At 37.7% G+C, this 27,394-nt stretch overlaps 1 protein-coding gene across 21 annotated transcripts in view; it reads right to left on the bottom strand.

The window, feature by feature from the left end:
• Window positions 1–27,394, bottom strand: part of EPB41L2 (erythrocyte membrane protein band 4.1 like 2) — a 195,835-nt gene that overhangs the window by 17,200 nt on the left and 151,241 nt on the right. For 6 of the 21 annotated variants that reach the window (XM_059700310.1, XM_059700312.1, XM_059700315.1 and 3 more), the window contains exons 11-21: window positions 27,017–27,189; window positions 22,064–22,233; window positions 17,430–17,492; window positions 15,354–15,500; window positions 13,917–14,018; window positions 10,337–10,504; window positions 8,986–9,039; window positions 8,225–8,788; window positions 6,259–6,381; window positions 4,334–4,432; window positions 2,617–2,697 (exon numbers count right to left, since the gene is read on the bottom strand). In XM_059700310.1, coding sequence (XP_059556293.1) covers window positions 2,617–2,697; window positions 4,334–4,432; window positions 6,259–6,381; window positions 8,225–8,788; window positions 8,986–9,039; window positions 10,337–10,504; window positions 13,917–14,018; window positions 15,354–15,500; window positions 17,430–17,492; window positions 22,064–22,233; window positions 27,017–27,189 — 1,744 coding nt within the window. The other 15 variants (XM_059700320.1, XM_059700317.1, XM_059700316.1 and 12 more) reach the window with 15 other exon arrangements.

Here is a 27,394-nt window from a genome sequence, read left to right on the forward strand (position 1 = left end):
CATATCACATTGCCAAACTGATAAGTTATTTTCTTAGAACTGGGTTTTGCTCAGTAACCTTCGGCTGACAGCTGACCGAGGAGCAAGGGCCAGGTCATTTACGCATCCCCAGTAGAGAGGTGAGTGTCAAGGACTGACTGGCACAGGGTAAAGAACCCGCAAAGCAGGTTTCGATGAAAGCACGCCTCTTTAATTTGCCAGCACAAGAGATTCCTTTTTTCCTGTCTTGCTCAGATGAAGCAATTCCTTCCACTATGAAGATTCTTTTAACGTAGGCAAGGAGCTGAAAAGGTGTCAATGATATTAAAGTCACTACATGATCAACGTCGGTTTTGGGCAAAGAGGTGATATCTCTCCTTTAATTTCAAATCGTTCTGTCATCTCATCACAGGTGTTAAAGGGTAGGTGAACTCATGAGTTTCTAGTGACAATCAGACCAAAAGCCACAATTAAATTTAGTCAGAAAAGTGTATGCCATCTTATGATTAGACATGACAAAGTATAAAAGTTGCATCTCTATTCTCATCATTTGGATATCTGACCTCAGTTTTAAAATGGGTTGAAGCACATCATACAAGTGGGAGGCGTGTACTCACAGCAAGTTAATGCTGCAGCTATACCATGACTGTTTTCTACTGTAAGAGTTAGAAACATGTGCTACTTGGGAACTTATATTTCAGTCTGTGTTTTTTCTACCTGCCTTTCAGAAGCAGTATTGCCTAGCTTTATTTTCAGTTAAAACAGGCCAAAAGCCGAAACCGGTTTGGCTCAGTGGATAGAGTGTCGGCCTGCAGACTGAAGGGTCCCGGGTTCGATTCCGGTCAAGGGCATGTACCTGGGTTGCGGGCACATCCCCAGTGGGAGATGTGCAGGAGGCAGCTGATTGATGTTTCTCTCTCATCGATGTTTCTGACTATCTCTCTCCCTTCCTCTCTGTAAAAAATCAATAAAATATATTAAAAAAAAAAAAGGCCAAAAGACAAAAGAATGCACATAAAATAAAATCTGAGAGTAATCCCTAAGAGAAAATAGTGGCTTCTGAAAGCCGGAAAGGTCTCAGTTCACAGAAGACAAAGGGTAAAAGAAACAAAGGATGGAGAAGACCCAATTTCCATTACTACCACAGAAAGTGGGCTCCTGCTAGCATGCTGTAGGGATTAACAAATGCTTGCTGAGCGAGAGTCCTAGAGCAAAAGAGCGAGAATACCTTTGCTCCAACTTAAGGTCAAAAGAACTCCAGATTGTACAGTGAACAGAGGCAGAAAAATCCTCTCCATGGGAAACTGGAGGCTTGGTTTCCAAGCAGGTAATTCTCTCTCCAGTGGTAAATAGGCTCATGAGCTGGTTACCACTAGGAATCTGCGCTCTTAGGTCAAAATTCAGAGTCAGGGCAACCCTTCAACCTCTAATAATGCAAGGAAATAAAAAAATACATATCTAATATGTAAGTAAGCCCTGTTTACAGGGATTTAACAAAAACAGTAATTTCCTTAGAGGGCATAGTAGAAAATCTATTTCTATTTTGGTCATATACAGTGAGACTTTCTTACATGAGAAATTTTGTTCTCTAAAATTCTCTTTCCTGAATTCTATATTGCATTCAAAGCTGGTGAACAAACATTTGTTCCTCCTCTCCAGCTGGTTGGTCAACTGAACATTTCTTTTTCTTTTCTTCAAGTTGTTATACAAGAAAATATCTTGGCCCAGCTGGTGTGCCTCAATGCTAGAGTGTCAACCTATGAACCAGGAGGTCATGGTTTGATTCTGTCAGGGCACATGCTTGGGTTTCTAGCTCAATTCCCAGGGCAGGAGGTAGCCAATTGGTGATTCTCTCTCATCATTTCTCTCTCTCTCTCTCTCTCTCTCTCTCTCTCTCTCTCTCTGCCCCTTTCCCTTCTTCTCTGAAATCAACAAAATTTTTTAAAAAAGAAAAACAGCTTGGTCTCCTTTAAAGTTGAGTTAAAATCACTCAGAAAATAATGAAATAAAAACTTATCACTTGAAACTGCTATCTAAAATTAAAACTACTCTCAAAGTCTCCAGCAGTTCTACTTACCACCTGCTTTTAAATCATGCATCCTGCTCAACATCAGAATGGAAGCTCAATTCTTTCAATTTTTTTCTGAATACATATAAATTTTCACTTTGTAAAAGACCTTAGATTACTTTCTCCCACCCCTCAATAATAGTAATAATTAGTAGTAAACAACCCAATTTTCCTAATGCTGTAAAAATTTCTTTCAAGTTCCTAAAAGTAGTCATAAGGCAAACTTAGTGGCTTATTTTTTGGAAGTCAGGATCATTAAGCTGCCATTCATTTTTTAATCACTGACGACTTGCCTTAAACCAGGCCCACATGAATACCTAACAGCTGCCAGGAATCCCCACAATTATTTTGACCCCAAAGTACACAGAAATCCAGTGGGAAATAAAAGGCAATCCCCAGAGTTAGGAAGGCTGAAAGGACAGGTATGTCCAGGCCTTTATCCCACGCTTAGGATTCAGCCAGGAGGCACTGGGAGGAGGGGTAGGATATACTTTATGTGACATGATGACAGGCACAAAACTTAGACAATAAACACGGTCAATTTCAGAACCAGAACCGCAGGACTTTACCTGGTCATGGTCAATATCTGTATCTCCTGTGATCACGATGCGTTTCTCAATTCTTGTTTCAGATATTCCACCTTTTATCGTCTAAAGGTCATAAAGAAAAGAAGGAGGAAAATGGTAATCACTAAAGCTGTGTACACAGAGTCAGGAAAAACAGATGGGACACATCTAGACCTTCTGATCATTGTAAGGCAATGCACACTGAGCAGGGAAGGCTGATGTTCTGGAAACTTTCCTTATTTTTAAGCTCAATGGAGAACCTGTGGTTAAAGCTATAGCATCCGTAAGTTCCTCAACTGAAAGCAACCTTAAAACCTAATGTATCAAGATTGAGGTGACACTGGAAGGGACCAGCTGCCATTTAATCCACATGGTTCCACTGGGACACTGTTAGAACTTCCTGAGTCTCCTCATTCCCAATTGGTCAATTTTTTAAAAGGAGAAGAAATAATTATTTGGTTTATGGAAAGTTACAAGGAATTCTAACAATTTCAGTATCTTTAGGTTTGGAAATTGCTTGATGTTATCGTTTCGTCTGCTTAATTCTCGTCATACAACTCTATTTGGTGATTTTGTTTCTTTGGTTTAGTGCAATAACAGAAAAAAAGAGGACTTGGATTTGGCTGTCATTCAATGCTGTGATCACAGCTTCTGCATGTAGTTGTACGTGTGGACATGGCACATGGCTGACAGGGCTATGTGACGGGCCGTGTGGGCAGGAGCTCTTGGGTGAACTGCCACACAGTCACTGGTATAGAGCAGCTAACATACAGAGCCTGGGCCCTGACGCTGAAGAGATCACATGCCTGCGACATCCTAAACAGACAAGGAGCAAATCCACACGGTCCTCAGGAAGCACACACCCAACCTTTGGAACTCTGATAAATGTGTACACTAAGTCACAGTGATTGCACTTCATATACGAAACAAGGCTATCACTCGCCTTAATAACTGGATGTGCTTTAAAATGCTCAGCCATGCTATCTCTCATTTATGTGGCATTTGTTAATGTACAAAGATTTTTTGTTGAAATAAGGGGTATGGAATGCACAAAGGATACATTTAAGACCTTCAGGCACTAACCAAATATGAGAAGTAGAAGCAAAAGGGATTACTGGAAAATAAAACTGGACTTAGCAATTTGAGGACTGTGGCAAGCATGAGAATCACTGAGAGGGCCCAGGGTTTCAGCGGGTCCCAAGTGGGACCACAGTGCTCACACTTGTAACAAGTCAGGCTGCTGCTAGTCCAGAGACCACACCTCCAGAATCACTGGTCATCTGATCTGGTGCTAAACAGTTAGAGAATGACCTGGAGACACACCCCAAGTCAACACACTAGTATCGTCAATCAATGAGGGGACATTTATATTATTTGAAGAACTTGTTGAAAATGCTGAATGATAGTCAACATTCACTTTGTACTTTCTAATAAACCTGTGCTTCCACTTTTATGAAATTCTCTCTGTTCCTGTAGCTGTCTTAGGTATAGCTATTCATAGCAATTTTTACCCCCTTGCACTTTACAAATTGCAATTTGTTTTAAATAGATTTGTCAATGGAGCCCAATTTCCTTGGATACTTTAAATGTCTGCATGTTTATTCTACTGGCACTGTCTGCGTATTACTTTGAAGTGTGTAAAGGAACAAAGAAACAATTCAGAAAGGATCCTGTGTGCAATGTACCGTCCTCTCCCAAAGACTCCCCTGGATTGCTTTACCTTAGTGATGTGTGTGGTAGTGGTTGTCGACACGGAATCAGATGTGATGGTTTGTGCAGTCAGTAACGTGCCCGAGTCACCAGCAGCCCCGCCATCAATCTTTGGATAGTTGGGGGGAAAATACAAAGCAATACTTAACTTCCATTATGTTTTCATAGAAGATGCCCTTCCCATCAAATATGCATCTTTTAAAAAAATTTGTAGTTGGCAGAAGATGCTATCTGCCTTTTCATGTTTATAGTGGTAATTTACTGACCAGCATTGGCTGACATTTAAACAGAGTAAAATCAAAGATTAAATGCACGGGGAGAAGCAAACCCCAGACACAGAGAGACAGAAAAAAAGAAGAGTGGATATAGGAGTTGGGTCTGAAAGCTATGGGGGTCATGAGAGAAGTTGACTGAAAGCCATTTATATAAATTGAAAAAGAAACCGGAGAACTAGGCAGAGACGTTGCCACAGTGACCAGAAGTGCTGGTTTGTTATTTAAGCACAGGTGGGTAAAAATAGATAAACGTTTTCTCAGATTACTAAGCAACAGAACCTAACTAGAATAGACTAAACTAACATCGTTTGATTATGCTTATCTTTAGATTTTTAAACAACACTTTTCCTGTATCAGTCCGTGTGCTGTGAGTATATTATGAAGATATATATTTCAATAAGTACGCATGCATGTGTGCGCTCTCTCTCTCTCTCTCTCTCTATATATATATATATATATATATTTATACATCTATACATATATCTCATATATAAATCCTGTGCAGATAACTAAATAGGTTTTAATTTATTTGTTTTGATACTTTTCTGGTAGAAAGTTCTAGAATTTACTAGTGGAAATATAGCAAATTAATAGTTTTAGTTTATACTAAGATCATAAACTAAATGTTAGTTTAAGGTCACCATATATATTTGCCTCCTGTTTCCTGACACAGGGAAATAACTGGAAGGTCCAGAGCCCTTCTTACTGTAAGGTAAGAGGCAATCTCTCTCGCATTTGGTTCATGCAATGTATTTCTTCACAAGGGTACTCACCACCATAGGAACACAACGGGTATCTGCTCTCCCACCACACCCATGCATCAAAGACCTGTTTGTGCTCATGTGGGCTATATGCACAGCATTTCTAAAATAATGTTGAGGAATGCTTCACATATACATGCATTAAAAAAATATTTCAAGATGGTAATAATCTACCATTTTTCAGCATGGCACAATCCTACTATGAACATTAAATTTCTCAGTCAAGAAAATAGTTGTCCAAATTTCTAAACAGTTCCATTTGAAATGATAAATATTTTCCCTTTTTCTGTTACCCTTAAAGTTAGATATCTTAATGATTATCTCAAATATTTACAGAATCAATGTCTGAATACTTAAAATCAAACACACACTTTTTTTAGAACAGTTATCACATTTACATAAGAATAATGGCATATGTCTTCAGAAATAATCCCACGTGAAGGAGAAGCACAAATGTGTGTGCACATGCATGTAAACTTGCAAGCAAGAGTTGACTGGATCTGTCTTCATGGGGAGGGATGCCTAAATCCTACTAATGCACAAATTATATCATATCCCATAAACTCTGTAAGATGATCTGTTTCCCAAGTATACATAAACAATCCTAGATACTTTAAGCCACAAATGGCTTATAATAATATGAACAAGATTGGTACTGCCTGTCTTCAATAATCATGTGTATGCTTCCTCCCTGAAATTACTGGGTCACCAATTTGATTACAGTTCTCTGTCTCAATCTAAGAAGCAACGTAACAAGTTATGTTGTTGAAGTACAATTATGAAATGGAGATATAAAACAGTACATCAAAGTCAGAAACATGTAAACTAGGAGAAGACAGAATGGAGAGAGAAACAGACTAAGTGAAAAAGAGCTCAGTCCAAATCTAGAGCTTTCGTACCTGTGGAGACTCATATGTGATGGTCTTGGTTTCTGTTTGAACAATAGGGACTTCCTTGGTGGAGATTTCTGTCCTTTGTGAGGCATCAGAAATTGTTACCATCTCTGTCTTTACCACGGGTGGCTGAGGTGGAAAGGAAGAGGAAAATAAATTCTAGAGGTAATGTAGTAAAAGTACTTAACGGAGCCCTCAAAAATAATTGTAAAAAATATGGATATCCAAACACACACTCATTCACAAAAGAAAAGAGTAAAAGCAAATAATCTAAGAAAAAAGGCACAAAAGAAAAACACTTTCCTTTAAATATCATATGCATATACATATGTATGTATATATGATAAGAATAAAGTAACATAATTGCTCCATAAATTATGGTATGCTTCAAATTATGATACGCTTCAGGTTATGATGGTCCCCAAACTACTTACGTGTCAAGCCTGGTATACAGTGACATATAAACTTTAGCTTTGGGTAAGTAATGATAAACTTGAAAAGAAAACACAGAATGAACTATGTAAAGTGACCTGCCTCAATTTTTACTGCGGTTTAAAGAACAACATGATTTGCATGAAGGCTTGTTGTCTTTAACTGGTACACCATCTAGGTAGGCTAAAATTTGCTCTTTTCTTCAAAAAGCCTTTTCTGCTCTATTGACAAGGAGATCCCATTTTCAAGTCTTACTGTTTCCAATTATACTTGTCTAAAACTTGCAGTGTTTCTTCTCTATTAGCTAAGTTAAACTGTTATATCTAGGATTAGTCCACGAATATGATATTAATGCTTTGTATAATTAAACATTAAAAACATTAAAGGAGAGGTTCACAGCCCATTAACATGGTTTGCTGAGCATGTATGTTTAATACAACGCCAGACTAACTACTGCCAGCAAAATACTACCAAGTGTAATGTAAGGTAAATGTGGAAAATAATAGAGCATTCCAGGACTCACAAATGTGTTCTCTAAAGAGAACCAGGAAGTTTAAAAGTGATATAATAATAAAAATCCTTTTAATTATTTCAAGGCAAAGTCACTTCAAGATTTTTCCAGCTCATCAAAGAGAGAAAATGTGGACAATCCCTGCACTGTGGGCAGCTCAGCTTAGAATGAAGACATATTCAACCAGAAGTTTGCCTTCCCTCCACAAACTTTAACTTCCAATTCAGAGACACTGCACCTGGAGAGCAAGACTTTATCCAAGAAGAGGGAAGTAAGTTCTCTATCTTGAAGAGAAAAAAGAAAAGACTGAGATACCCTGTAGATAATCCACAGAACATGTGATCAACTTGCAAATAATCCAGAATTGATGATAGGACAGAATGAAAAGAGTACTGTAATCTATTAAACAGTTGGCCTCTGGCTGCCTAAAAGGAAAGAAAATGCTTTAACCAAACCATACAATCCCCAGAAATCATACTGGTATTCAAGAAATACTGTTTTCATCACTGCCAGATGTTGAATTCAGAGCACCATGGTAATCAGGGCCTGCTGCCATTTCTAAAACTCGTAAGCTGAAGAGACAATGAGCCAAAACATCAAAGCCAGTCACAGCAGCAGCACACACACACTCACACTGACCATTTTCCAATAATACATATACAATTTTCTAATTAAACCAATGAAAAAGGCATTAAGTATGAAGCAGTGCAACCAAAGACAAAAAGTTGAAAACATCCAAAACATGCAAAGAAAAATTTAGATGTGAAACAAGAATGGAAAAATGATGTGGTGGGCTGTAGAAGTTTACTGGATGAGGTGATTCAGTTGCAGGAAAGGAGCTAGCAACCTTGACCGAGCTGGCAGAAAGTCTACAAAGCAGTGCTTTCCCCTTCCTCCCGTGAGATCAAAGTCAGAATCTTGCTGAAAAAGCTGAGGGAGAGTTGGGAGGACAGGAGAGGAAGAAAAGCAGGTGTTCGCCACCTGAGAAATAGCTCCAGAGTTTAGCTCCCGCTTGAGTCTCCCATTTACCTCTGAACAACAAATAATTTGTGGCAAAACATCAATGTCAACATGAGACACCTCTCCGTTAATTTTATGTTGCTCGTCCTCTGTGTCTTCGCTCACATCTTGCTTAAATGCGCCTTCGTGTACACTCTTCTCTGCAGGTATCTTAAGGGCAACTACATGCTCCTGGGTCACTGTTTCTACTGCGCTTACACTGGCCCCTGCGTGTCTGCCTGGGCTGGCTTCTGGCACTGCTGCCTCCCTCTCTACTACCTGGGATGCTTGGCTGGGTTCTTCCTCCACCTCTTCTTCATCCTCCTCCTGCTCTTCCTTTATGGTGCCCTCAGTCACCCGGTGGTGGGGCCGGTACTCGCCCACATCTTCCTCCTCGCTCTCACTGCTGCTGCTGCTCTCAGAAGACAGGGAGGTGGAGTCTTTCTGTGTCAGAGGTTCCACCTTACGGATGTCCCCAGGACCACTCCCGGGTGATAGCTCTTTACCGTTCATTTCTTCTGTGATTACTCTTTCGTCTTTCCCAACCTCTGCCTGCTTCTTCTCCTCCACTACATTCAGAGTCTCATGTGAACTCTGCACAAAAAAGAAGCGGATGAGGGAGAACAAAAATATATGAATAAATAAAAATGACGGAAACCCAAACCAACTGATGGAAGGTTCATGTCATGGAGGAAAACAGTGATGGTTATGATGGCTGACTGAAAGGGAAGCGGGGAAACGTGACGGGTCAGAAGCAGCAGGCAATGGTGTTAACATGGAAAGGGGAGAACCTTAACAGCATCACTGGCTCCAGCGCAAGGCCCTTCGGACTCGGGAGCGCGTTTCTGTGAAACAAAAAGCAACCGAGGACACAAATCAATAACGTTTTACCTCAACACCCACTAAACAAACATCTGACACCGTGAAGACAGAACAGTGCGAATCAACATCCACAAAACCTTTGCTCAAGGTCACATGAAAGACAAGACAGAGGTAAAAAGCTTACACAAGAAAACAAAAACACAAAACAGCCAGCATCTCCCAAAGAAATAAAGTGCTTTTAGTATAGTTGTATCTATTAGCTCTACTCATATAATTGAAAAGACAGGGGAAAAATTGGAATTATACCAAAGCTTACTGATTATCTTAAAGTATAAATTTTAAAATTATAAAACCAATTCAACAAACAGTTTTGGTCTTAATCAGATTATAAAGCCTAACTGAAACCCTGATTCCTAAATGAATACAGTATTAGTAAGATGAAATTTTTGTTTTATGCTGGCTCATTTAAAAACACAGCTTTAACTGGCAAAATTATTGTTGATCTCAGATAACATAAAAATGTTATTCCAGAATTGGCTATTAATATCCAAATTAGATTGCAGATTAACAAACAGGGTGCATGACATTAGGGTGGATGTCAACGATGATTGCAAGTGTTCTCTCTTAGAATTCAGCCCCCCTCCTAGCATCTTTGAAAACCTCAATGAACCAACTTTGTTATTTGAGATGCTCACCCTTGGCCCCCTGCAGACGTTTATTCCTTGGGAGTGAATTGACTCTAGTAAGTAGTACAGTGCCTAAATGTTCATTATTATTATAGGTCGGTACATTATTATTATATTTAACTTCAAATGCTCAGCTGGGTTCTGCCCAAGTTCAGGGAATTCCTTAAGTTCATTCCAAAAAAAATGAAAACAATTATTTCACTGAATATGGCAGGCATCTCAGATTTTTCCATGTAAACAGTTTTTAAATGATAAGCCATCAGAAGATGCCTGCAAGATACTTGGGTTTTGAATACTTTTAATTCTGGAAGCATACTTAGCTTCTTTACTTGGTTGAGGGTTTCCCTCCACGTAACAACTCCGAATCTGAGCTTTAGTGGTTTAAATCATTCTCTGAATTTAGGTAGATTTTTTTTTTGGGGGGGGGGAGTGGTGGTGGGCACCCAAAAGCAGAACATCCAATCTGTATCCTTTCCTTACATCCAAATTCAGTCATTATTTCATGAATGTTTTTCCCAGGAAGGATTAATTTCATCAATGAAAGCACTGAAGGGAAAGGTTCCTGGATATTTAAAAAATAAAAATCACTCTCATATGTGGCTTTTAAAAACAGGGGAAACAAAGTAAAATGCACCTCAGGCAACTGTGAGAAGGGCGAGGAAGAAAGTGTTTCACAAGGTGCATTATAGTTCACACCAGTGCCCTCTGCTGTCCAAGTGGTGGCTGAGGTGAAGGTAGCTTTCACACTATCAGAAAAGCCCTTTTCACTAAACAAAATTGATGTTATCTCCTCTTCTAGGCTCTAGAGAGGTCAGAAAAGGAAGAGCAAAGAGTTACCAATAAGTTGGAACAGAGAGCAGTGACCTATTGAAAAAAAGGAAAGGTTATACAAGAATCACAGAACAGCATACATTGAAAGAAAGGTGAGGATTAGCAAAGACTCTGCAGCAGGTGCATGTGGCAGTTTGCCTGAATGCCAGCTTTCCACCCTGCTTGAGAATCAGTTATAGTTCCAACCTATGAAAACAGCCTAAGGCTCCTTGGTTTGTCACTAAAACTTTCATCACAAACTGAGCATGACCTACCTATCCATCAAACACTGTTTTGTATATTCTTGAGGCAGCTCTTCAGAGTAGGCCTCTTTCTTCAGAGAAGGAACTCTTCAGTGGCCCCTCCACCTGAAATGCTTAGTCCTGTGTCATAGCTTGGTGGTCCTCCAATGCCCTTCTGAATTTCGTCATCTGTCTGAGGTACACCTAATAGTCCATATTTTGTGCATGCCCTTCTCTAACCATCCAGCTCCTACTAACTCTTCCCTTTTCCACATTACTTTGTTCACAAGTGATCTGATAGCAACCCACAGAAATTCCCTTAGGTATGCAAAATGCCACTGAATGAATAGCACCTTTTTCCCCCAATAAGAAACAGGTAAAGAAAAGAATTCTAAATAGGAAAACAAACTCAGGGGTGAAAACTCAGTAAGCAATGTTAAAATCATCTGTCCCTGAAAAACTAAGATAAATGTAATCTTCACGTTTCTGGCCCTTGAGTGATGGTCCCTAACCTGCACAACAGGAAAGTTGAGGACTGTCCCAGGTACCAGAATGCCAACAGCAAAGAGTCACCATGAAGCGCCCACTGCTCATAAGAGCTTAAAGATGGATGGATGGATGGATGGATGGATGGATGGATGGATGGATGGATGATTGGTTAGGTGGATGAATGAATGACATTTTAGGGATGCCACTTTTGGGACAGTGCACTAGGAGGAGTGAGGAATAGGGACAATGAGATGAGGAGGGCTAAGTGTGTAAGCATTTGCAATATTCAGGAGAAAAAGAAATCTTCTGGACTAATTAATTTTCATTATACTCTCCATAATTACACCATCCCTAGGTGTTGAGTTGGTGGAGAGGGGGTCCTTGCCAGTAAGAGATCATGGGGAATTTAAATAAGTGTGATTCATTTAATTATTCAATAAAATAGATATTTCAAAAGTACTTCAAAACTATAGTCTATGTAATCACTACTAACTCATAAGACTCTTGTATTATACAAGGTTAAGTATGTCATAATCTATTAAAGAATTATTTGATTTCCAACTTCCTGCTCTACTCTCAAAGTTATTCATATTCAAACAGAAGCCATTTTGAAAGTTCAATGCATTAACTTTTAAACAAGAAACTACTACTGTTTTTTAAATCTGTAAAAACCATATTACAAAAATCTGGAAAATCTGGTCAAATTATACTCATGCATAATTATTTATTTTACATTTCATTAAGGATTACAAATTAAAGATAATCAAAAACCCTGCAAAATCAGTAGCAAAATGAAGATGCAACAAAGACAAAAATTTGTAAGATATCCTGTTAAAAGTCAAAACACTGCAGTAGACATAACTACTCACACACTTCCAACTAATAGCAGTGATACGTTGTTATCTGGGGAAAAAGACACACTGCAAGCGGTAAACCAAAGTTTGTTGGGAGGATGGATGAAGGATGATTGCAGTAACAAGTCATATGTATGTCAAATAAGTACATATTTTCCTGCATGTGCTGGAGAGGAAAAGAACAAGAAAAGAGCAGTAACTTCAAGTGCAGATAAACGATTTTGGAGCTTAACAGTGGGCAAATTCCAGGTTTAAACTTCACATAAAGTCTTTTTAAGGTAATGTCTACGACATCATATTGTACATTGTACATTCCTAAACCATGACATCCAGAAAAATGATTAACTGTAAACATCTTCAACAAAATTCCAAAGTCTCCTACAGCAAAAATACAAGGACATTACTTTGAATTGAACAACTCTACCATTTGACTTGCTTCTGGGCGTGAAAGCTTCAAAAATACATAACTTTTAAAAGCATGTAATATTAAAGTCATCATTTTACACAGAATCTAACTGGCTTTGGACTTCATGCTAACATTTTAATATATAAATATGCCACTTGGTTTAGCTTTCTTATTTGCAGTATTCTGAAAATATTTCACCTCAACTATACCTCAAATTCCTTTAGAGCAAGACTTCATCTTCTATTTATTTTGCCTCCGTCTCCATTCCACTGTATGTTCTGATAAATAATACTCTCTATTGATTTACAAAATCAGACTTTTGTGGAAGGAAAACACTTACTATTGATCCCTGCTCTCTTTCAGATCCCCTGTATTCCATTCCTCACCCAGCAGCAGAGCGATCTCTGTCAGATCCAGTTTAAAGCTCCCCAGTGGCTTCCCACTACTCATATAATAAAATTCCAAAATGTCAATATGGTCTTTAAGACCCGACAGGATCTAGGGTCTGACCTCCTCGATGGTTCCTAAGCTCTTATCATTTGGTCTTTCAGTTCCTTAAACTAGTTCCTGCTTAGACTGTTTCATGTGCTCTTCCCTATACATGGGAAACTTCACATCTGCCTCCTTCTCATCATTAGGGTCTCAGCTGACATGCCAACTCTTCCTGACACAACGGTCAATCAGCCTTCCCAATCACCTTCAAACACAAAATTATTTCATCTTCTACACCGACTTTACCCACATTTTCTAATTACTCCTTTACATATCCCTGTCTGTCTCCTCCAACAGACTCTAAGCTCTCTAGCCCCAGCAATTAACTGGCTGACCAGCTGGCTAAGCAAAACCAGGAGAAACAGAAGAATAAGAATGTAAAGGCAACAGAAAGCTAACTTCTTAGTAATGCCAGATATTCATATATGCAGGAGCACAGAGAGAGGTCTGAGAGGCTGCTATGGTACACAAACAAATCTTTTTTCCCCCATTGAAAATCTTAAAAATGAAAATGCAAAAGGTTTCCAAAGATAATTACTAAACTACTAACCTAACTTGCATATACTCTGTTATTTTAACACCACCACAGTATATACAGCATTGTACAAACAGTGCGTTTTCACATGAAAGCATGGTTTCCCAACTGCCAGCCACATACATCAAAATTGGGGTCACTTATCAAATCAATTGATATGTCTGCATTTCAAAATGTGAATTTTCAAATAAAGTACTTCTGCAACATCTCACCTAATGACCCTTTCTTTCTCTACATGGAAATTTAACTGTTTTAATGCTCAAAAATTATTTTCAAAAAATTTCGATTAACACATAAGAAAAAAAAAGAATATCTTATAGCTGTGGACAGAAATAAAAGGAAAAGAGGAAAAAGCAAGAGTAGATCCAAGGATGCAAGGTGAACACCTTGTCTGCTGCCTGGGCTCTTTCTTCAACTGTCCGTGTTGCCGCCATCTGATGCTTCTCGGTCATGGATAAAATATCCTTGAAAAGATGGTCTCCTTTTCTCTATTGTTTTAAACAATAGACATAATCAACAAATAAGACAAGTACATCACATTGACAACACAAACATAGAACAATCGTGTGGGTCAGCGGAACAAATGGATGAAGGGGCACATACAGTGAGGCCAAAACCTTAGCATGCCAGACACTGTTTCTCCAGACAACACAAGAGTCAATGGCTGAAAAACGAACATTAATACCTTCAGAAATTCTAAAAATGAGAATTTAACTTGTATTCAACTTCATAGTACCCTATAAACACCATGGTGTTTTAAATCTTAGTATTTTCAAAAGTTTTTTTCAGTTCAGCAATTATCTTTACTCATCTGTTCTTAAAGAGCTATTTTCCTTTCACAGTCACAAACTTATAAATTTAAAGCAACTAACAGCTCTGCTTTTAATGAAAAGGTTAATAAAAATAGCATGAGGTTATCTAAATCAAATGTGCACAATTTGGCAACACTCAAGCCAGACTGGATGATGAACTTATGAAGAAGTGAGGGGCATAAGGAAAAAGAGAAAGATGAAATTGTAGGGTAAGACCTTTATATATTTTTTAAATTGTGTATTATAGATAGCTTAATCACTGTCTCTTCAAGTATGATAAAGAGCCCATGGAAGTTGTTGGCTGATAAAAGAGATTTTGAGAGCATCAGAAAAGAACAGATGGGAATGAATGGAGAAATATTTTGGGAATAGATTCAAAAGGCAATACGATATTGATGAGGAAAAGTAATCACAGAAAGAAAAAAGAATGTTATAGTTGAAAACATTTTTAAAACACTCGTCTACATTTTATTACAAGGGAGTCTTAGTATTAACTTGTATGATACAACATTTTGCAAGTTTACATCGGGGTTCATCAGTCTTCAGAGCTAACTTTAACTCATTTTCCTCTTAGTAATTACCTTAACGATTCTAAAAATGATCCACTTTATTTATTTATTTATTTATTTATTTATTTATTTATTTATCAAGCAAACTTTCTTATTTCAGTAGTCAACATCTGAAAAGCTTATTAAATATCATATAATCTCAGTTTCTAAGTCGTCCTATATAAAAATACGCTGCCACTAATTGAGTAATATAGTTATTCTGAAACTATTTCAAAAGTACTTTGTAACTCATACAATTTACTTAAGAACTACGTCAACACATATTACATTGTTAATAAATATTTAGTATTTTAAAAAATTGTTAGCAATTACATTTTAAAACACACACACACACACACCTGGGAACATTTTGTAACTTCCTGGGAATCAGCATCAGAGATTAGCAACCTGAATTTTACCGAAAAGCTGGAGACATATAGCCAACAAATAGCTAGTAACATACCCCTTGTATCTGTAGGGACAGAGGTGTGATACGTCGTTTTTCCCATTCATTAGGGCGCGGCTCAGGTGTGGATTCCATAAAATTGCGCTTGAGTTCACTAATGCTAGCCTGATGTTTCAGTATGTCCTCCTGGGCCTTATCCAGGTCCTAGCAATGTGTAACGTAATAAAGGGGGGAAATCCAAAAGGGAAAAAACCCAGTAGGGCAAAAATAAAAATAAAACCAAAAAATAAGACAAAGCATACTTATGATTAAAAAAACATACTAAAGCAAGAAAAATGCCAAGTCTCAAAAGCCATATTATCACCTATGAATAGCCTTAATGAGTCCCTCAAAATTTGAACATAAAGCAAATTTGTAATTTTTTATGATTCACATCTTAAAGGGTTCTAATGTCTTCTTTGTTTAGAATTTTTTAAGAAATAACTATTTACATTATTAGAAGGAAGTCATGGAATTAATACTCAAAATGGCTAATAACTCTTCTTTCTAATAGTTAGATTTGAATGCAGCCTAGGAATTTGTTCCTGTAGACTCACCTTCCTGATTAGGGCTACTACTAAAATTGCCTTCTGTGAACATATTAAAATCAAGTAAAAATAGAGAAAGGTGGACTCAGAAGCACATTTGGCCTCAGGGGAAAGCCAGTCCAAGATCATCTACCACAAAAGGGGGGTGGTAGGGTGGGCAAGGACTGACTTTTTTCAGGAAATTCCAGCAGTGGCTTTTAATCTTAAGGAATAAAAATAACAGCTTCCACAGGCTGCTTGTATTTGATCTCTCCATAAAATAACCTCATACTGGTTTCATGTAGTTGCTAAGCACAAATGTGAGGCCCAGCTGCCCCACATACCAAATGGTCCTTATACAGACAAAAATGCAAGCGTAATTACCAGGTTGATTTTTCACTGGAGTAGGCCCTGATGAATGGTATTGTGGGATTTTTTATATTGGCCCTGAAAACTAGTATTTGTGGGAATTAAAACTAAATATTGCTTAGGAAATGGTTTTAACTGAATTTTAAACCTTTTCTTACATTTCAAAAATCATGGGGCCACCTGTTGATTGCAGCTTTCATCCACTCCCAGAGGAACAGGTCATGCATCTGATAAAATTAGGTATTCCATATTCATGCACAAGCATAGTTGCTCATCTATGAGCTTCTACAGCCATTTGCAAAAACTCATGAAAATCTAAAAATCTTTGCATGGCATGGAAAAATGACTGTGGCTTGAGATCAGGCACATTTCTTGTATTTGTTCAAAGCAATGTTATGTATTACACTTTAAAGCATTTTAGTAAGTTATGCAAAAATACATTTCCAATAATTATCACAAGCTGCCAAAAGCAACCAAATTGATTAGTCGGATTATTGAGAATTGCAGTTCACCACTAAATACATTGCCATGTACTGCCCCCTAAATAAGGAGAAGAAAAGTTCTCGTGTGACACGGGGAATATAGTTGACATTCCTAACTGGGTGGCTAGGTTTTCTTTCCCCCCCCCCTCATTTTTGTCTTTCATTTATTCTTCCTTCTTTATCAAAGCTAGCCCATTAATTAGCATACTTTCATATGGAATACTTTAATTGAACCACATTCCTAACTGCATGGATTTTAGTGGCACCACCCATCCCCACCTCCATACCCACCCCAAACTATTGTGGACATAGATCGACAGTAAAATGATTTAATGCCAAATCAACAAATATCTGTTCTGGTTAGTGAATACTAAGGATGGGATCACATTACTTCAGATTCCATGCCCTGAGATAACCCATTAGGAGAGAATAAGTTTACTTATAGAACTTCAAGGTTAATGGATAAAAACTATTCATCTGATGAAATAGAACTTGTTTTCCCAGTTGTCACTTTGAGAACTTCTAGTAAATATACTCCTACCTAAGCCACTTTAAAAGAACACAGTCAGACTGGTAACATGCACTCCCGAGTTGGATTTTCCCCATGCATTTCATGCGCTGTGCTTGGAAAATGTTGCCAGCCAGCCTGTGAGTGACCTCCCAACCATAGCAGCCTGGCAGCCATCAGGACAGTTGTTTTCTTAAATTATACAAACCTCCAACATTAAATTGCTATGTCTGACATAAATATTATCCCCTTCTACTCTCAAGGAATTTTTCTGTGAAATTAAATCACACAGAGGGGGAAAAAGCAAATAAACGTAAGTGTATCAATCAGCAAGCACCAGAGTTGGATAGTCTAAGACATTACTAGTAATAACAATTTTAAGAACCTAAAGCCACAAGCAAAACTGACAAATAAACCCTGAAAGTGCATCACTCCACACAAGAATAATGGCAGGCAGCAGCCACCATGTTTTAATTTTGCAGAAAAAATATCCACCTCCTCCAGCTGTGTTTCCTCTTCTTCCATCTTCGCCTGAAAAGTCATACAGCAAGTGGCCAGAAACAGAAGTATTAGTGGAATCTCTACCATTGGTGCAAAGAAGTTGTATTTGAACTTCAATGGTGAACTAGCATTACCAACCTTTATTGTGTGGCCCACAGAAGATGCAGAACATTAAGCCACGCGGTCTTTCTTCACCTACAGTGTTGTATAAATGATGGAAATGATCCTTTGCAAGGGTGGAATGGAGAATGGAAGCTTCACTCTTTCTCAGTCCCTAGTTTACATGCATTGCTTTTGAGTATTGTTTTTTATTACTCAAGAATAAAAATCTGAGAGTGTAAAAATGGCATAATTCAATCAGTTCTAATTTGAAATGTCTAAACCCACTGGTGATAACGGCAAAGTAAAATGATGTAAAGTTTGGCTTTCCCTTTATGTCAGAGAAATATTCCCTATTATTCAGTTTTTTACACAGATTTCTTTCCTTGGTGAGGAGGGAATTGGTTTATTTTGCTACATTCATGTTACAATGGTGGGTACTTAAAAATACTCTTTAAACTATAGCCACTTTTCTTTCATAAAATACTTTAAACAATAATCAGTTTTCATAGTTGGACAAGTCTCAGTATTTAACGTTCCAAAAGAATAAATTTGTGAATTTAAAACTAGCATAAATACTAGTGACTACTGACTAACTCAAAGACAGGAATGGCAAAAAAGAAAAATACTGGTTCTGATACCAAAGGAAAATAGTTTAACCTTTACATGTTAATTGATAGCAGGATCATATACATATCATATTCAAATGATAGTGTCAAATCTGAGAGTTCAAAATGTTCTCTTTTAAAAAAAATGTATTCAAGTATTTCTGAAAAGTTAGCAAGAAGCTCAGAGTATCTTTTTTATCAGAAGGTAAATATTAGACACAACCAATAATCTGTTAAGAACTATCTTCCAATTCCTGGGTCAACACTGAATTCTCTAAAATGTCCATCTTTCACATCCGCAGGTACCCTTTAAGATTCGTGGCTTCTCAATGCCTAATCACATTATTATCTTCACATTTGTCTTTAGGTTTGCTCTAAATTACATGACTTACTCTATTTATTGACAGTAACCACAGGATACGAAGACACTAAGACACCAGACCCCATTTTACAAAACAATCAAAAACATACTGCACACGTTAGCATGGACTGACTAGCAGTGCAGAGGCAATCCGATAAAGAGGTAAAAATCTTCAAACCAGACATTTAATTTTAAGAACACTAAGAGGCCCAACCTTAGGGCTATATATTCTAAATTTTCAAAAAGCCTTGTTTCATTTTCCATACACATTTGTTAAAGAAAAGATATTTTCCTTACAAAATTTCTGACGGTGACTCTGTCACATAATTATATGATTTAGAGTTTTTAAAAAGACTCATACAAAATAAAACACTACCTGAAATTCATCTGGTCTCCAAATGCTACAATAATAGAGAGACAAGGAGTTTCTGAGATTAGAACTACAAATGTCAGGAATAAAGGACTAAAGATGCATAAATTCAAGAAGGATGAGCTTGGCTTTCTAACAAAAGAACTAATAGAGCCCTAACCGGCTTGGCCCAGTGGATAGAGCGTCAGCCTGTGGACTGGAGGGTCCCAGGTTCGATTCCGGTCAAGGGCATGTACCTTGGTTGCGGGCACATCCCCAGTGGGGGGTGTGCAGGAGGCAGCTGATCAATGTTTCTCTCTCATCGATGTTTCTGACTCTCTATCCCTCTCCCTTCCTCTCTGTAAAAAATCAATAATTTTTTTTTAAAAAAAAGAATAGAAACTCTACTTATACATGTCAATTACTGTGATGTCCACAGCATCCTAAGTTCTTTTTTTAAGACCTAGTAAGGTTTACAGATATTTATAAAAGAATCCTATAACTTTGCTTTAAACTTAGAATGTATGGAGCTCTCAATGGATATCAATGAAAGGGAAGTTGCTTACACTTATTGCTCATGCACTGAAATATCTGTGTGAAAATGTGCAGCTCATACTATATTGAGGGTAGTCAGTGGTAAAGTTTATGCACATGTTTACACTCTACATTGGGAGGGGTACAAGATGAAGTGTAGTTTTGTGGACTGCACAGACTGAAGCTTATGTCGGAGTACCAACAACTGCTTCCTCTTCCTCTGTTCTGTCATTCAGGTCACAGTCATAAGACACATGAAAGGACGTGGCTTTGGCCTCCAGGTAGCAGAGGGACAGAGCCAGAGGAAGGGAAAATGTGAGGGAAAAGGGCACTGACTGAGAAGCAGAGAGGAGGAGCCCAAAGATGAGGATGAGGGAGGGAAGGAATGAAGGGGAGGTGATCGGAACATAGTGCTGGACGTCAGCGGGGAGGAAGGAGACCCAGACCTTGGGGAGGCTAGGGAAAGCAAGGTACCCATCTTCATCGAGGAGTGAGGGGAAGCTGGGTGGGAAGCATTTACAGAAACTGAAGGGAAAGTACCCACACTCAGAATCCTTGCGGTCAGCCTCTGTTAGAGGCTTCTCGTGGGTGGGAGGACAGTCAATCTGAGAAGGGGCTACAATAGGATCCAAGACAGAATCCAGGACAGCGACGTCACAGTCCCCCTGCTCTGATGTTTCCCCTGTGGAAAGGAGTTCTAAGCTGTCTAGTGTGATTTGGTCGGCCTCCCCAAAGGGGTCTTCCTCCGAAATGTCTGAAAGCAAGTCCATTTCAGGGACTGGTAACAGGTTTGGGGAAAGACATGAAGCATAGCGGATGAGTGGTGAAGGTGGGCAGATGAAAACAGGCTGCTTTCAGAAGCAAATCCATGGTTGAATGTAAAATTACACGGATACATTCAAAGGAGAAATGGAGGCAAAAGAGGAGAGAAGAAATAAGTAGTTAGTGAACAATCTTACTCAAAAGTAGGGATTGTATTAACACAGTGTGGTTAGAAAATGAATTAAATGATCCATTTTAAAGAGGAAAACTGAACTACTTTGATCATAAAATGTATATATATAGACTGACTTAACTACTGTTTTCTGACTGGTTGCAAATAGATCCAATGAAACTCAAACAGTATTATTACTTTTAAACCTGGTTGCTGACAGACATTCAAAGCATTGGCAAAAGGCCAACATACTCAACTTTTGCTGAATGAAGATAAGAATTTCCTTTGGAATTTAAAAGAACTTTATAAAAAAATAACGATGTATCAAATTAACCAGGCAAAATAGAACAGAGACTTCAAATTGCTCAGCTCTTCTGTTTCAAATATAAGGAGTCACTCTCCTAGGTGCCTCATCAGCATAATTATTAAAGATTCTGACAACTTTTCAGCAGTTCAAGGATACCTTGTTGGGTGTGATTTGTGCTATTTTTAACTAAATAATTTTGGAACAAATAGTTTTTGAAATATGATACAAATTCTTTAACAAGGTATGCAGGTGATTGGATGGCACGTGCTACCTGAAGCCCTTGTCCTTGTGGCATAAGGGTCCGCATGGTCCCCCTCCACCCTCAATGCTGAGAATTAGAGGTTGTCGAATTCCTGAGAACTGGCAGCTACTTCATCTGGCAGGTTCTTTATGAATTCATGCTGTATGCCTTCAGAATTTTCAAAGTTAAAGTATAGAGAATATTGTAAGTCCACAGAATGATTTCATTTGTGTGTGTGTTGCTTTGTGCAGATATAGAAAAGAGATCTGAAGAACTCAAAGCCTCTTCAAATCAACCTCTAAGTGACTTCACTTGCCCAAGGTAACATAAATAACAGTGACAAATTTGAAAACATAATATAGGGTACTTCTCTATTCATTATGGTGTACATACAAAATAAGGCCAAAAGCAACATGCCATCTTCTCACTGTTCACAAAACACTTACCCTTGCTTAAGAATGTCATAGATTACTAATGAAAAATAGTATTTTTCATAAAGACCATCTTTGCTCATTTCAAAAAATGTAAGTTAACATGATTAAAATAATAATACAGGTTATACTTTAACATTTACTTGTAACAAACAAATATAAATTTCAAATCATCATAGCATTTATCATTTAAGGATTTAACTAAATAGAATGATTATGAAGAGTTAAAAATTACTTACTTGCATTAATATAATTTACATTGGAATATTTTGCTTTGAACTCCACTCAGAAAAAGGTTAGAGACCCTATCCAAACAAGCAAGAGCCTTTGCATATTTGAAAATTGGGAAATTATATCAAAAGAGAACATACATTGACTAATTTTAAATATTATTTGAGTTCTGAAACAACAAATGCAACAGATAGCCTCTAGTCTAAGCACACATTTAAAATCACATATTCTACTAATTTACCATACCTTTCCTTCAATGAGGTGCACATGTGGGGCTTTAGTGGGGCTTCTGAGGTCCCTTCTGCCATCCCCATCCTGTACTATGGCTGTGCTGACAACTCCTCGGCCATATGCCGACACCTCCCCAGGGCCAGGAGAATCCTTCATAAGACTTTGGTCCACAACACCAACTAGAGCTAATAAAGAATGATCATTTGGATTACATTAGGACAGGTAAATGGTCAAACTTTATGAAACTTCCCCCTTTTACACAGATAAGCAGGCAGCATGTACTCAAAAGGAACGTTGCTAGAGCTCTGAAAATATCAACGTGTCAAATAAACTAATTTTTAAACCTTTTTTAAAAGTTTATTTATTAATTTTAATTTTATTTTTTTTATCCTCACCCAATGATATTTTTTCCATTTATTTTTAGAGAGAGTGAAAGGGGGTTGGTTGGGAGCATGCAACCGAGGTACATGCCCCTTGACCAGATCAAACCTGGAACCCTTCAGCCTGCAGGCTGACTCTCTATCCACTGAACCAAACCACTGAACTCTGGAAGTATTCTGAATTTTAATCCATTAAACTACACAGGCTCCTAAAACAGTTTTTTTAAGGGTATACTCTTATCATGCAATCAGCCAGCAGAAGGAGCTCTAAGACCAGCTGAAATGAGAGTCAAAGCAGTGTCAGAATCACAATGTAAGCATTATTTTAATTCTCTAGGATTTCTTTGATCTTATCTGAGATTACTTCTGAAACAAATAATTATCTACTTATTAAAATTATTTGCTTCAATAAGTTTAAAGAATTCGCCCATAAAAGAACTTTAATTTAAATGCCATTTAAAATTGTGACAAGATAGTAAAGGTAGATTTTAGGGAATGAATTTCTGTTTAATAGTTTTTATTTCTCTAACGTCCCCCCTGAATGCCTCAACTTGACCTAACAGTAAATCTAATACACAGACACCCTCCCACTCAGCAAGCCTGGCCCTCATGTACTCCCTTCATCGCTCCTACAGATGGGAAGAAACATAGATTGTGTTGCAATCTGTGTCATATGGCAAATCAACCCAAGATGGCCTCAGATCTCAACAAGGCAAAGTGAGTAGCAGTTGGCAAAGCCTCTGTCTATCTGTGGTTTCTCCCTCAACAACGGAACAACCAGGGAGGTCATTTTACTTGTATAAAAAGTGCTTGACTGGCTCAGATCCATGCCCCAGAGAAGCCCAGTAACCACAAAGGCCTTTAGGCTGCAAGCCTTTGGAGGGCAGGGGCTGTATGTGATCCACCACATTGAACTTGGAAGGCATCAAGCACTTCTAACCCATGTTTTACAAGAAACCTTTGATGTACATCCCTCACAAGCCCTAAAACTTCCTTCTTCCCCAGTCTTGTCGTTTTGGCCACCCTCATACTTGTTTGCACCTAGTTAACTCAAGCCAGAAACCTCAAAGTCTCTTCCTTCACCCCTTTAACATCTGCAAGTCCAAGCAAGTGCTGGATCTATTCTAAATGTGGCCAGTTCTTCCATCTCTATTTGACCACCCAGATCCCTAAGGGCTCATGCTTTCAAAAGCCCACAGAATGTTATAAAATGAACTCACATCTTACATTACGAATAATTATTTTCCAGGTGTTTTTTTATAAACTTTTGAGAAGATTTTCGTAGGTTTCACTTGGAAAGTACACAGCTATGAGTAATTATTTTAACTTATGATTATGATTTCTAAGCACCCCTACACATACTCAGAAATTATTGCAAAATGGGAAAAATTTGACCTAGAAATAGTTTGATATATCAAAATTTTAATGAAATTTAAATTTACACAATGACGTTGACAAAATGTTGAAGCTGCATACTTTTAAACATTTATTAATTTCAGATTGCAGGGGAATTTTTATTTTGGGGGGATTTAAAACAATTTTTTTTAGGTCTTAAACACCTGTAGAACCCTGAGAAGCTTGTAGGTCCCAGCCACTGAGCTTAGGGTGCCAAATGGCTGACTGGACTACTATCACCCAAGGCAAGACCACCATTAGTCTCATCTGGACTATTCCCAACCAGTTCTCCTGCTTCTTCTCTCATCCTCTAGTGATTTTAGACATTGCAAAGTTATTGGTTTAAAAAAAATTAACAGTGTACCTATATGCTAGCACAAGTGTGTACACATCTGTGCTTATACACACTACACACACACCAAAAACAAAACAAAACAAAAAAAACTTTCAGCAATTTCCTGCAACACCTAGAATAAAAACCACATTCTTTACCATGGCGTGCAAGGCCATGTGTGACCTGCCCCAGCCTACCTCTCCCCATCACTTACTAAGCTCTGACTACACTTGACTTCTTTCTGTTCTGGAATGTAATAAGCTCTCCCTAATCTTACAACCTTCAGACCCGCTGCTCCTGCTACCTGCAATGCTTTATCTCCTGTTTTACTCAAGGCTGCCTCCTACTCTCAACTGAGATGGTTCTTCTTCCTCATATAGGCCTCCGTTCCCAGATGACCCAAGTAACTAGTGTCCCTGATTATTCTATTTCCCATTTTCATGAAATCATTGCTTCCCCTGCTCTCAAATACATCTGGGTCATAAACTCTTTTAAATGACTGCTTTGCCTACTTTTTGGGTTGATTTTCCAATCTTGGATTCTCACTGTTCTAAAACAGCTACTCTGGATTGACTTTTATTTTTATATTTGATTTTAGATATCACATTAAATTTTATGTTCTATGTAATCACTAGAAGACTGTCAAGCCTTAAAGCAAGAACTATTGATACATATATCTACACTAGTCTAACCTTACTTAAAAACTAAACAGGAAAATGAAAACACAACACATGTCAACAACAACAAAAATGGTATGTTAATGGAGAATGGTGGAAAAAAATAAAGCTCAGTACCAGGTTACAGCCTAGCTTTGCTTTGAGGAGGAAAAAAAAGGGAGACTATAAGCCCTAACCAAATAGTTCACTGGCTGTCTGGTCCTACATTGGCATGAAAAGCCTTCTATTTTTCACAATAACACAATAATCCTTTGATAACTTGCCCATCTGATGAATTACAGTGCCCAGAACACAAAAGGAAAAATAATGGATTACTGTGCCATGTTTGTGGCTTTTACTTATAAAAATCATTGTTTTCAGATACAAACCTATTACAACCCTCTGCACTAGTTGCCCATATAAGATGGTACATTTCCTTAAGCATGGCTGATATACCGCATAGAAATCACAGTAGTTTACTCTTCTTTATAAACTGTAAAATTTGTAATATAAGAGTTATAAAGCCTCATAGTTTAAAACAAACGCTGAAACAGACAGCATTCCAGAAAGAGGAATGATTTCTCTCAGGGCATTAAACAATACTGCCTGCATTTATTCAGCACTTGCATAAATTCTGTGTAGCAAGGGGCAAAGTTTGTGAAATATTTACATGAATGGGAACATTTTTCAGATTTACTGGAAAAATGTTCAGTTGCCTATTAGCTAAAAGTTACACGGATAGCTATTGTACACTAGTAATTCACTAAGTTTAAATCCCTACATTTGGGAATGTGGACATTTATTTGAACCAAGTTTATGGTCACCTTGCAATTTTTGGGTGGTCTCATAAAAATACACTAAAGATTCTTCTGAATCAATATTTAATAATTATGTATACAAAGATGCCCAACAACAAATCCTGGGAAGTCTCTCCATGTGTATGCCTGGTTCTGTTTTCCAAGTTTATTCCAGGAGAAACAGATCAAGACCCAGGTGTGTTTATCCTTCACTGAGGGAATATTTTTATCTATTAGCATATTGTCTGTTTCAGATAATTATTTATAATGCAGTTGTTCAAGTTCATATTTCAGAAAGTTATCAGTAATAACAAGCAATAAAAAGATTTTTGCTAATAACAGTAATAAAAGATATTTAAATTTTATATTACTATTTTTGTGTATGTTTTGAGATTAATCAACAAAAATGTTGAAAAGCTACTTCTTCTGGTAGAAAGTCATCCATACGAATTATTTTCATTTAGGTAGAAAAAATGTAAGTCCTTCATAAAGTATTTTAATGTAAAATTAACCTTGGCTTTTTTCTAGAAAACCTGCTATTAATTCAAAATTAGGGTAATAAGATACATACATGTATGAAAGGAAGCAACATCAATTTATTTCCATGTATAATTTATACAAAACTACAAATATGTAGCTAATTAGAATTCCAATAGGAAAAATATACAAATTTATACACTCCCCTTGGGTGAAAGAACAAACGAATATATTATATTTCCTTTCTTTTTGTTAAAACACTACATTTAAACTGATCCTTTGAAGCTGTGAATGGTTTCTCATATGCTGGAAAGTTTGGTAAGCTTCAGTCAGAGTTTTTAAAATCAAAACTTTGAATGTTTTAAGTTCCTTTGAATAGAAGTTCAGATGTTACCACACCAAAAACCTTTGGAATTACATTTTTGCCAAAAAATAATCCACATAAAATACATCACAATTAAGTCAGACCAGTAAAAATATGTTTGTCCACCAGCTCATCAGTGAGAACTCTTAGCGAACATTTGTGTCCGCTGATAATGCAAAAAAAAGCATTTAGATTCAGAATGAGAACTTCAAATCCTACAAAATTTTCTTGTGAGTATAAGAAATGAAACTTTATTTACTCAGAATAAAATGGCTATTCCTCTAGGGCAGTGGTTCTCAACCTTGGCTACACATTAGAATCACCTGGGAATCTTTTTAAAATCCTGATTTCTGGGCCTCATCCTCAGATGAGGGTAGCTGGGCCTCGGAGGATGAGGCCCAGAAATCAGGATTTTAAAAGATTCCCAGGTAATTCTAATGTGCAGCCAAAGTTGAGAACCACTGCTCTAGGGTATTTCTGGGGGCCTTATCAACTAGTCAACATTCTCTGATCCCACTGGATTAGAAAGATTAATGGAATTCAAAACTGTCATGAACATCTTTACCTCCATCTAGAATCCTGGAGGCCCGCTTACTAGATGTGCGCTCAAAGTGTGGTGCAGGCCTGTCAATGAGGGTGCTTGCCTGGCGGGTCTGGGCTTGGGTGCGGCCGCTATAGCGGAATTTGGACCCCAAGGTCAGGAACTTGGCCTTTGGTGGCTGCTCTGGAGACACAAGCCTGTAGTAGGGAAAAAAAGGAACAAAATTAGAATTTATGAATTCTTTATTAACTTTAAAACTCTTTTAATATCTCATTTTATTAAGCATGATTACTCAATATTAAAAAATGGATGACTAAACTAATGAAAAAGAACATTATTTATATACCTTCCTATATAAGAGCTTGATGATAGTGATAAAATGAATAAATCCATATTCATGTA

Source organism: Myotis daubentonii, chromosome 6 (assembly GCF_963259705.1).
Source record: "Myotis daubentonii chromosome 6, mMyoDau2.1, whole genome shotgun sequence".
NCBI classification, from domain to species: Eukaryota; Metazoa; Chordata; class Mammalia; order Chiroptera; family Vespertilionidae; genus Myotis; species Myotis daubentonii.